The sequence below is a fragment of the Rhinolophus sinicus genome, chromosome 17, assembly GCF_057876585.1.
Source record: "Rhinolophus sinicus isolate RSI-liver-muscle chromosome 17, RSI-T2T, whole genome shotgun sequence".
NCBI classification, from domain to species: domain Eukaryota; kingdom Metazoa; phylum Chordata; class Mammalia; order Chiroptera; family Rhinolophidae; genus Rhinolophus; species Rhinolophus sinicus.
Window position 1 is genome coordinate 55,992,025 of NC_142517.1, and position 15,167 is coordinate 56,007,191.

Consider the following 15,167-nt stretch of genomic DNA (forward strand, 5'->3'; position numbering starts at 1 on the left):
TTGAGAATCAAGATTTTTGGTATGGACAGGCCGAAGTACAATCAACAAAGTTAAGCAAAAAGCCAATAGTTCTCTGAGAAAAAGATTTCTGGCAGGTGCTGTTTCTGTGACTGAAAACTAGAGACTGATTAACAAGGTCAAATATTTGCTTGGCTTCTGAAAATGTAGAACAATATTGGAGCTAAATAAAAGGAAAAGGGTATTTATTTCTAAGTTGAAACAGGATATGGAATCAGATAGATCATGGAAAAATTATACTACCTTAAAAATGAAGAATGGCAGTTATATGTCAATTACATCTCAATAAAAATTTGCAGAATTTCATTTACATTATAAATGTAATTATTTTCCTCATTTAATGCATTTAAAAATATATTGTTATCTTATTACAGGTGTTATACTTTGTAATGCACAATGCAAACCCTCTTTGAAGTCCTTACTTGAACATTTAAAGTTGCTTCTAATATTTTTCCCTACTATAGATAAAATGCTAAAATGAACAAGATGGTGCATTTACTGTTTTCTTCATTTTTATACTCATTCAATGAGCATGAAAGTTTCAAATGTGTCAGTACCCTAACACAGGGTGAGTATCCTAACAATGAAAGAATGTGGTTTGATCTTTGTAACTGGTTTCTACTATACTTGGACACCCTCAGATGATATATATGGGCATATACTCACACACCAAGACTTTCCCTTCCCTTTACTTTCTTAAAAACACATTTATTTGGAAGATAGGCTAGTTTCTAAACTGTTTTTATGGATCTCATAATATCTATTCAGGAAACTAGAAAAACCAGAATCCTATTAATTTATTAGGAATGACAAGAGAACTAATAAAAATAGAAAAGTACCTTTTGTTTTTTGTTCTGTTATTTTGTTTTTGTTTTTAGGTAGCTATATTAACCTTAGGGAATCTTTTTGATACTTTTGCAATCTGTGATATATGATACATCATTTATATCTTCCCCTATTTCAGAACTTGAAAGCCTAATACTTTGTAATTTTGAGTAGGCAATTTTTGCAATAGCATTTTTTTTTTTTCTGGGCTAGTTATATTGAAATCTGACTTTTCTCTGTCCTCAGAAGTATTGCTACTAAGCTATGAATTAAATTTGATACTACAAACCAAAAAAAAAAAAAAAAAAAAAAAGCCAATAGTTCTCAACTTGAATTGGAAATGTCAATATGAACTCATAATGTATTTTATTTTGAAAATATTATTTCCTAGTTATGTCTTCTGAAAAGGTGTAGAAACAGTAATACCATAGAAATGAGCACTCCTAATGTTCTGATTGATGTCTCTAAGTACCATATAGAATAGCTCTTTGGAAAAATGAATGTATTTCAATTTGGAGCAGGAATTGTCCAAGATGAGTCTGAATACCTTGCCATATCAGAAACATTCAAAGACTACTGGAGTCATGTCAAAAGAACCAAGGGCCAATCAAAAGAGATTCTGAATGGCCAAAAATAAAGTTATATGAACAAGAATAAGAATAAAAACTGCAATGGATGGAAATGTACCAACCAGGTTTAACATCCACAATAACACTATTATACATCCACAATAACACTAAAAAATCTTTCGGAAAATACTAGAGGATCAATTCATTATTTTGAAAACTGGTAGATAAAGAGAAATAGTCTAATTTTTTTTATCCTTTCTTAAACAAAGTGAATATCAGGATAATGAAGAGTAGTTGAGGAGGGGTATTTCTCTTTGCAGAAATATTCCATTTCATATATGAAGATGGCATGATAGAAGTAGAAATTTGAAACTCCTAATGAAATAATAAATCTAGGTCATACGCATTTTATGTTTGCTAATAAAACACAAAGAAGACAATCAAATATTATGTATAAGAAGTATTCTGGCCAATACTCAAGCCTCAGATCTAGCTATCAGAAGTACAACTCCATGAGTACACAGTTAACACCATCTAAACTGTGGAAACCATAGGATGAACCACTTACTTTCTTCAACAAAAAATTTGCAAGGAAAAAATAAGATATGGAGCAGGGAATGTGTCAATTAAAATAAATTTGAGACTTGTCAGCCAATTATAGTATATGGACTTTATTTGGATTCTGATTTGAACACTTATGTATTATATATCATATACATTGTGTGTGTGTGTGTGTATATATATATATATATATATATATATATATATATATATATATCTACAGCTATATCTATATAGTCACATAAACACACTTGTGATTCAGTTGATAAATTTTTAACACTGCCTGTATAGCTGATGATTTTTTTAAATTATGAGGGGTTTTATTTTAGATGTGATAAAGGAATTAAAAAGGATTCTTTATCTTTTTTATTTACACTGAAATAATTTTGAAAGAAATGATGTGGCATTTGGGATAGTTCAAAAATAATCCAAGGTGAGGGAGGAGGTAGAACAGATGAAAAAAAAGATTTGGTGAGTTGATAATCATTGAATCTGAGTGATAAGTACATAGGGTTTCATTATCATAGTTTCTCAATTGTTGTATATGTTCAAAATGTTTCATCATAAAAAGTTAAGACAAGAAGATGACCAGAACATTTTTAAAAGATGAAGCTTCACTGCTAACTAAGATGTAACAAAAATGACCAGATTTGTCTATCCACCTGAAAAAAAGAACAAAAATCGTACAAAATATATGATACAATGGTTTTTGGACACTGAACATAAGTAATACAAGAAATGGGAAACAAATGAAGGTGGCCTACAGTTGTTCAGTTTACTGCCTTTTGAGTGTTTCCAGACTGCTATGGCACAAGGGGTAACCCAGATAAAGTCCAGAGGACTCCCTGAGTTCAGTACAGAGATGAGAATCTGTGATAATTAAGGTGGCTTGAGTTCACAGAACACAGTACTGGAAAAGAGACAACTGCACAGAGGGAGAACTACAAAGACCTGAAGAGGCTCCCCCTTTAGCATTCAGCAGACTAGTAATCAGCACATGTATATGAGGGAACTACTAGCAAATGAACAATTGGACATTTACATTTAAAAATATAATTTACAATAGCATCAAAATATGAAATAATTAGGAATAACTCTGAGAAAGATTGTGAAAGACCCATTCATTGAAACCTGCAAAACAGTACTAAGAGAAGTCAAAGAACACCTAAATAAATGGAGAGGTATACCATGTCTATGAGTCACAAGATCAAATTTGTTAATATGTCAATTTTCCACAAATTGATTTATAGATTCAATACAATTGACAGGTTGATTCTAAAAGTCATAAGGAAATGCAAACGGTCTAATATTGCCAAAACAACTCTGAAAAGAACAAAGCTGAAGGACAAATATCTTATTTCAGGACTTATTATAAAGCTACATTGTGTGGCATTGGTATAAAAGCAGGCAAATAGATCAATAGAATAGAATAGGAAGGCCAGAAATAGCTCCACCCAGGTATAAGCAACTGATTTTTAACAAAGCTGCAAAGGCAATTTGGTGGGGGAAAAAGGTAGTCTTTTCAACAAATGGCTATCTATTTGGATATCTATTTGCCAAAACATTTGGATATCTATTTGCCAAAAATAAACTTCAATTAAAAAAAAAAACTCAAAATACATTATAGACCTAAATGTAAAACCTAAAACTGTAAAACTTCTAAAAGACAATATAGGAAATCTTGATGACTCTGGATTACACAAAGATGTCTTGGGTATGACACAAAAAGCATGATCCACAAAAGAAAAACTGATAAATTGGCCTTTAACAAAAATAAAAAATCTGCCCTTCAAAACTTACTGTGAAGACAATGAAAAGATAAGTTATAGTCTGAGGGAAAATATATGCAAATCATATCTGATAAAGGATTTGTATTGAGGATATAGAAAGAACTTTCAAAGTTTAATAACAAGAAAACAATCTAATAAGAGATTTGAACAGACACTTAAAAAGATGTCTGATGCCATTAGTCATTAAGAAAATGCAAATTGAAAAAATAATGATATAATCACACACCTCTTAAATGAAAAAGACTGACCACATCAAGTGTGGGCAAGAATGTGGAGCAACTGAAACTCTTATACACTGGTGGGGATGTAAAATGGTACAACCATTTTGGAAACAGTTTGGTGCTTTCTTTAAAAGTTAAACATTTTTCTACTGTATGACCTAGCCATTCCACAGTTGGTTATTTTCTGATAAGAAATGAAAGTGTATGTCTATATAAAGACTTAAACCCAAATGTTCATAGCGGCATTATCTGTAAGAGCCCAAACTAGAAACAACCTAAATTTCCATCAATTGGTGAGTAGATGGACAAATCCATACAATGGGATTATACTCAGGAATAAAATGAACTATTGATATAATTAACTAAATAGATGGATTTCAAAATATTTATAAACTTTGATCCCACTAAAATTAATCTGAAATATATTATGAAAGATAAAATATGTATACTGTACTATATAATACCATTTACGTAAAATTCTAAACATAAAAACTGGTTGCCTGAGGATGGGGATGGGTAGAAAAAGGTTGAGAGGAAAGATTACAAACAGGCACAAGGTAACTTTTAGGTGTAATGGATAGTCATTATCTTTATCGTGGTGATTTTTACAGGTGTGTGTATGTCAAAACTATGAAATTATACACTTTAAATGTGATCTCAAGTTTCTCATCTCTTTAAGTAAATACACAGGAAAAGATGCATATGAAGATGAGAGTAGTTGGAACAATTAGAAATGCAACTTAAATCTTTTTTCTGATTCCATATGGACAACACATAGATCTAAAATAGTGGGACTTACAGCCCTGGGCCTTGTGCTGAGCTGTCCCAGGCCCAGTACTGGTGACAATTAGCCTCTGTTCACAGCATGGCTTCTCCCACATGCCTCTAGGTCTAGCACAGGCAGCGACCAACGACAGATCACTTTGTAGCTCCTACCAGGTCAGCACTGGGCTGATCATAGACAGCAGCTGACCTTGTCCTGCATGGGAACCCCTCCCAAGAGACCTTGGAAACAATACACCTAGAGGCTGGCTTCAGGCCACTATTAGCTCCACAAGTGGCACACCCAAAGGCTGGTCTCAACATGCACATGAGCTCACTGGGGTGAATCCCACTCTTTGGATTCATCACATACACAGCAGCTCATGCACTGTAGGGATGGCCAATCCTCACAGCCGGTCACCCTGAGAGTCAATGCCACCCAGTGATGTGCCAATAGCAGTCAAGGCTCAGCTGCAACAGGAGAGCACACACAACCCACACAAGGGACACTCCTGGAGCACACAGTGCAGGTATCAGGGAGACTGTGTCACTGGGTCACAAAGGACACCTACTATGTAAGACCAGCCGGCAAAGACTGAGAGACATAGGAGGTCTACCTAATACACAGACATGAGCAAAGAAAGGCAGCCTAAATGAGAAAACAAAGAAACATGTCCCAAATGAAAGAACGGTAGAAAACTCCAGAAAAAAATAATTAAGTGAAATGGAGGCAAGCAACCTATCAGGGACAGAGTTCAAAATACTGGTTATAAGGATACTCAAGGAACTTAATGAGAATTTCAACAGAAATAGTAAGCATAAAAAAATAACACAGAAACCGTATCATTGGCAAAGTTTAAAGACAAAGAGAGAATCCTAAAGCAGCAAAGGAAAAGTAACTAGTTACATACAAGGGAGCTCCCAAAGACTGTCAGCTGGTTGCTCAACTTTGCAGAAACTTTGCAGGCCAGAAGAACTGGCACAAAATATTCAAAGTGATGAAAAGCAAGGACCTATAACCAAGAGAACACTATCCAGCAAGGGCTATCATTTAAAATTGGAGGAGCGATAAAGAGCTTCCCAGACAAGAAAAAGCTAAAGGAGTTCACCAAACCAACATTACATGGTATGTTAGAGGGACTTCTTTAAGAGGAAAAAACAAATAAATAAAAATAAAAATATGAATAATAAAATGGTAACAACTATATATGTACCCATCAATATCACTTTAAATGTAAATGGACTAAATGTTCCAATCAAAATAAATTAGTTAAAAATAAAAATAAAATAAAATAATGGGACTTACCTTTTCTTCCACATACAGAGACTGTAATGCTATTATGTGACTCAACTAGACCATGGAGTTTTACAGATTGCTGAAAAGGAGGGAAAATAGAAAAAGGGTTATGTATTTGAGGAGGTCCCAGGTATTATTCAGTAAAGTGCTAGCCTTCTTTAAATATGGAGCACTATCTTGTTGCCAACTGAATGTACTAGTTAAAAACAAGACTGGCTAAAAACAAGCTTATTACTTGATTATAAAAGCATCCAACTTATAGTCTTCACTCAGCAATAAGAGTATATATTCTTTAGAAAGGAATTGCCCACCATGCTCTTCCACTCAAAAGAGTTTTTGATAACCATAAATTTGTGTTAGTTATTTAAGTAGATAAGTAAAATCAAGAACTTTAATCAAGATATATATGTGTACCTAAATATCTTCAAGAAATAAGAATTATTTTAGTTTGGGGATATCCCATATCAGCATTCTTAATCTATAAGTTTTTAAGGAGTTTTATGGTTCCTACTATTTACTTGTAGAATTTATTGTTCTAATATATTAAATACATGGGACACTAAGAGTGAATCAGTAAGAGGAAACAAAAGAAAATATAATAAAATTATATATGATTCCACATTTATTAAGAAACTTAGTGTGTAAGACCTTCTACCTGGTTCTGAGGTGTTAAAGATCCCCATCTTTTAGTGTGTTTGTTTTTTTATTCTGATTTTGTCATTTAAGACACTTCCTAAATCTCCTAGTTTCAAATCATTTACAAATCTGATTAATATGTCCTAACATTGATTAACAGACTAGATAAGGTCAAAGACAGTGTTCTGCTATTAACTCAGTCTTTTATTCATTTATGTATTCACTCAACATTTACTGAACAACTTTTATGTGTCCAGGACTATGGTAACAGGTGGGGATAGAATGGTTAACAACAATAACAAAAATATGGTTCTTACCATCAAGGAATTTACAAACTACCAGGAGCAATACATTTACTAAAATAATCACATATATATATATATATATATATGTGTGTGTGTGTGTGTGTGTGTGTGTGTGTGTGTGTGTGTGTGTGTATAATCAGTAATGATAAGAAAAAAATAAGGTGCTTTTGGAGTATGTATAGCCAATGGAAGCAATAAAAATCTTCCCTGTAGAAGGGTCATTGACTCAAGTATGGTGTGCGATCTAAGAGTCTGGAATTCAGAAGAGATATATGGACTTAAGATATATATGTATATATTTGAAAATCATTAGCATATGACTTTAGAAGTCATTGGTATATGCAACCATAAAAATAATGAAGAATCTCCCAGTATACTCATATGGAATGACTCAGGACATATTATTATTAATAATAATAAAGCTAGGTAGAAAATTATGCAATTATGCTTCATTTTACACAAGAAAAAAGAAAACAAAATACATGTATTTGTATTTGCTTGAATTTCCTACAATTTTTTTTTTTTTTTTTTTTAAATGCACAAGAAACTAATAAAACTGGCTGAAAAAGTGGAGCGGGAGAGGAAGATAGAGCATACCTGGTGTACAAGATGGAGTATGCATTGTATACATTGTCATATTGTTTTGATGTGAGACACCCATTTTAAAAACTGGCCAAGTGGAGGAGGATGAATTATAAATGAGAATGGAAAAGAGCAACTAGAGAGAATGGAGCATGTGTTGTCACTGAAGCCAAAGGGAAAGAGTACTTCAAAAAGAAACAATGGAGGCATTAACTGTGTCAAATGCAACTGAGAGTTTCAGTGAAATCTGCACTGGAAATAAAAGTGTCCACTGTGGGAAGGGGACCATAAAATCAGCAAGCAAAACATCAACAATCCAGTAAAAATTAATGAAGTACGGGAATACAGTTCATAGTAAAAGAAATGCAAATAGCTTAAAATATGAGCAAGTGCTCAACTCATAATGGCAAACATGCTATTAAAGTTATGAGATTCTATTTTTGCTTATATTGGCAAAGATAAGGAAAACAAATACTCATCTACTGTTGGGAGGAGTGTAAATTGTTATTACTTGTTTGAATGGCATTTGGATAACGTTTACTAAAATAATATACCTTGCTCATGATTAAATAATTTCAACTGTAGAAATTTTATATCTCCATATCAATAGATGTATATAAGCATACACATATATACCTGTTATGTACATATGTATTTATATGCAACATAAATCATATGCTTGTAATTTATATACCAAGTGTACCAAAAGCATGTACACACATTTTAAGATAACATCCATCTCTTAAAATGTGTATACATTTTTTTGGTATCCACATATATTTATAAACACCCATATATGTGGACGTGTGAAAAGATATACGAGTTATGTGCAAGAATCACAATCACAGCATTGTTTTAATAGCAAAAGACTAGAAACAACCTAATATCATCATTATAAGACTGGTTTTAAAATTATGGTATACCTAGAGAAAAACATTCAAGATATATCAGGTGAAAATGCAAGTGCAAACAATGTACTTAATGTACTTTCATTTGTGTAAAACAAGTTAATGCATATGTGTTTAATATTTCTGAAAGTATATAGAACGTCTGGTCCCAGTAGATGCCTCTTGAAAGAAAACCTGGACACTGGGAGAACTAAAGTAGGAGGGATATTTACTTTTTATTTACACTGTTTTATTCTGTTTGAAAATGTTTTTATCGTGTCCATATATTACTCCTTATATTAAGAAAAAACTAGCTACTTAAAAAAAAAAAAGAACTTTTAAATTTTTTAAATTATCTATGGGCCTTAAGGGCATAGTCGTGACCTTAACAAGAGTTGTTTAAACGGAGTCATGAGAGAGGAACCCAGATCAGTATAGGTGAGAAGTGAGAGGGAGGTGAGTAAATGGTGACAGTGTGCATAAAGAACTCAGGAAGTTTTGCTGTAAAAGGAAGTAGAGAGGTAGAGCAGTAGCTGAAGATAGAAGCGTGGTCAAGAGAAGGGATTGTTTCATTTTAGGGTTTTTTGTGTTTGTTAAGTTGAGAGAAGCTTGAGCATGTTTAAGTGCTGATGAGATGGCTCTTGTGCATGAAGGGGTCATTCGATGACTGAATCAGCACTTTGCGAAGGCCGGAGAGGACACTGTCTCTAGACAGGCAAAGGGCATGTCCTCCTCGGTAATGAGAGGTCAGGGCAGGAGGGAGTGGAGACAAGAGTCATTTGGCTGTTGGAAAGTTCAGCAAATTCCTGTTTTATGGTTTCTATCTTTGTAAGACAAAAAGTGGAATATGGGCAGTTGGGCATCTCAGAAACTTGAAGAGAGATATGGTTTAAAAACCTTCATTTCAAAGAATTGGAGAGCGTGTTGACCAGAGATATATAGAAAGCTTGCCCAGATGAAGTTGGCACTCATGGTTTATAGTGCAATCAACCAATGTGTTCTATGTGATTTTCTGCCAGCACTTAGAACCCTGCGTTGGCATACAGAAAGAAAGCCAAGAATTGGGTTGGGGCTTTGACTAATAAGTGTGAACCAAACATAAAGAGCAAAGGAGTTAATATTATACAGAGACTCCTCCACCTTCCACCCCTCTCCCACCATCTTCCAGACCCATCGCTATTCTCTGGATGTATTTTTTTTTTTTTCACTTAATCACAACTTATAAATATGTGCATATTCTTCTGGCTAATCAGCATGCATAAGCTAACGAGAGGGGGAAATACCTTGAAAGGTTAGGAATTGAGATGTGAGACAAGGAAAAGGACTAACAGTTGTTGAGCATCAGACATTCACACACTTGGTCTCATTTCTTACGGAATGGGCAATGACTATTTCCTGATTCTCCTTTCTGACAAAGTTTCAATTCACTGCTCTCTTTCTGAGACCATAAGATTGGTGGGAAAACTCACCTGTCTGAGATCATATACCGTCAAAGCTATGGAAATGATGGACATAATTATGATGGCACAGGCGTATTCCTTATAGTCTTCACTAAACCACAGACAGACACTGAAGAGTTGGAATATGTAAAATGGATTTAAAACCTGTTAGCAGATATAAACACAAAAAGACAAGGGAGGTATTTAGGTTTCATACTTAGCTATTCATTGACTTATTTGTTTTCATGATCATCTATCTCTGTGACATAAATTGTCCCACACAACATTCTTCTTACATTTATTCAGCAATTGCCTGTGCCAGACACTGCACAAAGTAACTTCACTTGAATTGACTTATTTATTTCCCTTAATCACCTTCTTAACCACATGTCATTACTGATCTCCAATGTAAAGATGAAGAAACTGAAACTTAGATCTTGAGAAACTTGCCCAAGTTCACACAGCTGTGACTGTCACAGACCAGGACTTGAGCCCATGCAATCTGGCCCTAGAGCACCTACTTTTAATCACTGCGACATCTTATAATTTATAAAGTAGTGTCTTATGTATCTTCATGTTGACCATTACAACAGTTGTGTAAGGAGTAGATATTATCATGTCCAGCTTACTGGCCTTCAGGAGGGTGAAGTATTAGCTCAGGTTCATAAAGTTAAAATGTTTTCCAGTCTATTCTCTGTGACATAATAGCTGCCATATTTGAAGCCATTGAAGTACTTTTAGATTAATGGATGAGTTGCAGCCTGCATTTTCTCATAAGAGCTAAGCTGGAAGTGGTAAGCTGTAATTGAGCATCTAGAACACTGCGGGAGAAAGTAGAGGATAACGCCAACAGTTGTCATCCTGCTTTCGTTAAAAACATTTTGTGCCCTTACTCAAAATCCCTCTAATCAATTCCCATCTGCCTAAAACAGAAAAGGTCACCGTTGCCTCTGGTTAGGGAAGAAGCACACAGGGACTTGTCCTATCATTTTCTTTTGCTTTCTTTCATGCCTGAAGTCTTGCTATAAATATTGAGAAAGGACCTTGAGTTTATAAACTTTTTTTTTTTTAAGCAAGGAGGAGTGCAGGTGAAATGCAGAAGACCCAGAGTACAGCCATATGGTTATAGTTTCATAATAATCCTGTGAAACAAAAATAAGCCCAGTGATAGAGCCAAAAAGGAAAAACTCAACTTTGTAAATATTGGCCACATCCTTCTTTCCCTCCCACACACACATTGAGATCAGTAGAACTAATAAGTCTGAACATATGTTTTTCTTCCTACAAATTTTGGATGCTGAGGAAATTGTATATGTTTCCCATAAGAAAATAATAGGGTTTCAAATTTTTTATTATTATCTTGTTTCACAAAGTTGAGACAGACTAGGAAGCAAAGGATTAAGAAAGAATTTGTCTTCATCCAGTCATTAGGGGGTAAATAGACACATGAGCATCATATCTTATGCTGTCTCAGGCAACGTGTGCAAAAGATGGACTTCAAGAAAAAGAGTAAAAAGAAATATGAAGAAAATCTGCTTGGCATTCTTTTAAAATACCCAAGTTACAGTTACTTATGAATGAGTAGAATTCTTGATTGTTTGACTGGAACAAAACTTGTTGTTTTCTATCCAACACCATAAGAAAGCATTGATTACCTCCTTGATGAGCAGTTTCCAAATTGGCGTGACTTCAACATCAATAGTATTAGGCCCACATATTAGCCTCCTATAGAAAGAGATCACAGATCACTCGGTTACTAATAATAAAAATGAAACTCATTTCTTACCCATCAGAAAAAGATCTGTTCCATGTTCATTTTCTCACTTGTGGCATCAACATAACCCTCCTTTGTTACATAACAGCCCCATCCTTCTCAAAATAACTGGGGAGGGTTCCCAGGTACAAAAAACAGCAAATATGATCTTATTGCATTGATTGAACTAGACTCATTCTGAGGTCTAAACATTTCCCTCATGGTAATTTGGATATTTAATATTAGCAAGTGTCTCATTCAAGTGTTTCAAAATTAGCATTCTCTCATCTCTGATTCTCCCCAACTTTGGCTCCATAGAAGTGGGAAGGAGGGGTGAATAGGAGAGAGTAGTTTTCTGTACCTCCCTTCCTACTCCTATTCAGTTCTGGAAAGCTGCAAAATCTGTTTCAATGTGAGTGAAAAGGTGTTGGATTCTCAAAAATAGCTCTACACATAGAGTTATACAGCCTTTTAATTGAAAACCCAGAGATGAGTTTCTTTGATGATGCACAGCAATGACCCTTTATGAGTTATTTTGCTGTTGAGAACACTGTCCACTCTCTCTATGCCTTCTACATAGATGTTCAGATCGAGTAGCTTGGTTGAATGTATTAGAGCAGTGCTTCTCAAACTACAATCACACATGATTTTGTGATCTTGTTACTATGAAGACTCTGATTCAATAGGGGTGAGGTGTGGTCTAAGATTCTGCATTTCTAACAAACTCTCAGGCGATGCTGATGCTGCAAGACTTGGTCTCCTCAAAGCACTAGAAATAGGGTAAAGGAGAGTCAGAATCATAGAAACTTAGGACCAGTGACGCCTTTATAAAGTTCTCCTCCCCTTTTTAACAAGTAGGAAACTAAAGCCCAGAAAGGAGAAGTTATTTGCTTAAATCCACGCAGTGATTTAGTGACAGACTCTTGACATTCAATCCAGTGGCTTTCCCAAAACTTGCTCCTCTGATTTGGAATAGTGGAGCTATAGGTCTTGTACAGATATTCTTCTGCTGCTCCACAATTATTATTTGACTATGTTATCACAGGATAATATACATTTCCTGATTATAGTCAAAACTGGCTCAACCTTATTTTTATAATAACCTTGAGAATCCTTGCGTAAAGTAGAAGGAGCACCAAATTTACAGTCAGAAGTGTGAGACTCAGTTCTTTCTCTATCATTCCCATCTGTGTGACCCTGTCCAGGCCATTAAACCTCTCTGAGCCTCAGATTTCTCATCTGTTATATTGGGATGAAGAGGGTGTCTGTTCTACCGCTGATAAAGTTTGCTCTGCTGAACTGAGATAATATATGTGAAAGCATTTATTTTAATAATACTATATAGAGCATTACAATGTTTTCTGATATTGAACTAGTTAAGATGACTATTAACTGGGCTCTCTATTTGGCTAACTGGTAAGCATCCTTTGAGCTGGTTTAGATAACAATATGCATGGTACCTAATCTCTTGTTCTTCTCTTGTCAGACCTGATCCAAATTTTAGATGTATCTTGGCAGAACTGAGCCAGTCTTCCAAAGAACTAAAATAATAATAAGAAAGACATATTTAGCCATAATATTTTTGAGATTTTTTTTTTTCCTTTGGATGCAATTGCTGAAACAACTTACCCAATTTTCTGGAACTGTCCTTCTAAATTGTTCCAGACATATCTTATTTTCTGCACTTTTATGCATCTCACCTACAAAAGAAAAGTACTAAGAAAGTCTCTAGTTTGAAGATCAGCAAATATATAACAATTCAGTGACTAAAGAATCATTGGTGAAAGAAGCAAAGATAGAGCTCTACTATACTTATTTAAAATATTATCGTTTCCTAACTTATCCTATCCTTTCCTACTATACAAATGGCATTCTTTAGTAGAAGTCATCGTTCAATCAACTTGTATCATGGGTTTACTATATGGATAAGTATATGAATAAATTTATCTGCACCTCAGTTTCTCCAAGAATAGAATGAGGCAATTGGCCAGGTTATTTCTAAGTTCCACTGCATCTCCTCTGAATATGTTCTCTACCTATAAATAGTCAGTATAACCATTAGATAAACACTAAAACTGCGAAGAGCATATAGCTGATACATAATAAGTGCTCAATACATTTTTTTCTTTTATTAAATGAAAGACTGCTTTGTACAACCACATGTCAACTAGAAAGAGTTTAAATCCCTCAGCTCTAAGACCTGGTTACCTCAAGTGAATCTTAACCCTGTTCAATAAGTATATGTGTGTGCACACAGTGTGAACACACACACACACACACACATACACACACACATTCATAGCTACCAAGTGAGAGTGTTAAATGCTGTTATTTTGTATTTTACAGAATGGATTTATTTCAATGAGGTTGTTTGCATAATAACTTATGAAAAAATTTTATATTCTAATTGATTTTCAGTATAAAATTAGAGTTAATTGCCAGTAGGAATGATTCTTCCTCCTTTACAAGCTGCAAATTAAGAGTGAGGAAGAGTATTTATTTGAAAGTAACCAGTTTGGGGTGTAAGCTGTCATGGCCCATCTTGGAAACTCAAGTTTCTTGCTCACATCTTCCTTTCCTTTCCAGTACTCCCAACAATTTTGCACGTAGAACTGGACTGTAATCACAGCTACTATTTATTGAGTACTTGGGAATTTTTTACACTTTTTCTTTAGTCTATTTCATCATCCTCTGATAGGACAGATATTATTTTCATCTTTACTTCACCCACCGAAGTTCATTTTGACTAAGTAACTTGCGCAAGATTGCACTTATTAAGAAGCAGGGTGGTAATTCAAATTCAAGGTCATCTAACCCCAAAGTCCAGTCTCTCAAAGGATCTAATAAGCTATTCTCAGAAGAAGGTCTAGAAATCCCATAACGTCCAGGATTCAAGTAGTATAAAGGGAGAGTTTTCTACTTTATTAACTCTACAAGTTCAAAATCCATGTTGGAAAATTTTAAAGGACAAATGATGGTAGACTGTGAAATCCCTGCCGAGTTAGAGAACCTACATCTAGAGGCTATAAAACCACAAACTGAGATTGAGTAATTTATAAACCATAATAGACACAAAACATCAGCAGAGCTGGGCAGCAATAATGAGGAATAAAGAGGTTACTGGTACGTTTTACCTCAGGCCAGAAAATGGAAAATTCCATTAACTCCTGACAATTTCTGAGGCCATTCCTCACAGGGCAAGAATGACTTTGACATAGACCTTTAAAATACCTTTGAGATTCCCCTAGCAGGAAACATCTCTGACTAGAGTTTCTCTGCTTCCCTCATCAGCTTTGGTGGCTGTAGAAACTAGGAAGAGGATATTAAGCATAATATTTGAAGGGGTGGAGTGTATTTGCTCATTTCCTGGAATTTCAGACCAGGAAACAATAATTAGAAAATCAGGGATTTGCTGTGGGGTGAATGTCATCTTTCCACTCAGAACCAGGAAGCTTTCCCCTCCCCAGGCTTTCTGCTTTTCATTTCTTACTGGAACATGTCTTAAGAGCATCCTGTTTAACA

At 34.7% G+C, this 15,167-nt stretch overlaps 1 protein-coding gene across 2 annotated transcripts in view; it reads right to left on the bottom strand.

The window, feature by feature from the left end:
• ATP13A4 (ATPase 13A4) overlaps positions 1-15,167 on the bottom strand; it is a 117,383-nt gene that overhangs the window by 60,274 nt on the left and 41,942 nt on the right. For both annotated transcript variants that reach the window (XM_019723162.3, XM_019723170.3), the window contains exons 4-8: positions 13,275-13,345; positions 13,106-13,186; positions 11,548-11,617; positions 9,923-10,057; positions 6,053-6,122 (exon numbers count right to left, since the gene is read on the bottom strand). In XM_019723162.3, coding sequence (XP_019578721.3) covers positions 6,053-6,122; positions 9,923-10,057; positions 11,548-11,617; positions 13,106-13,186; positions 13,275-13,345 — 427 coding nt within the window. The remainder of the gene's footprint in view (positions 1-6,052; positions 6,123-9,922; positions 10,058-11,547; positions 11,618-13,105; positions 13,187-13,274; positions 13,346-15,167) is intronic.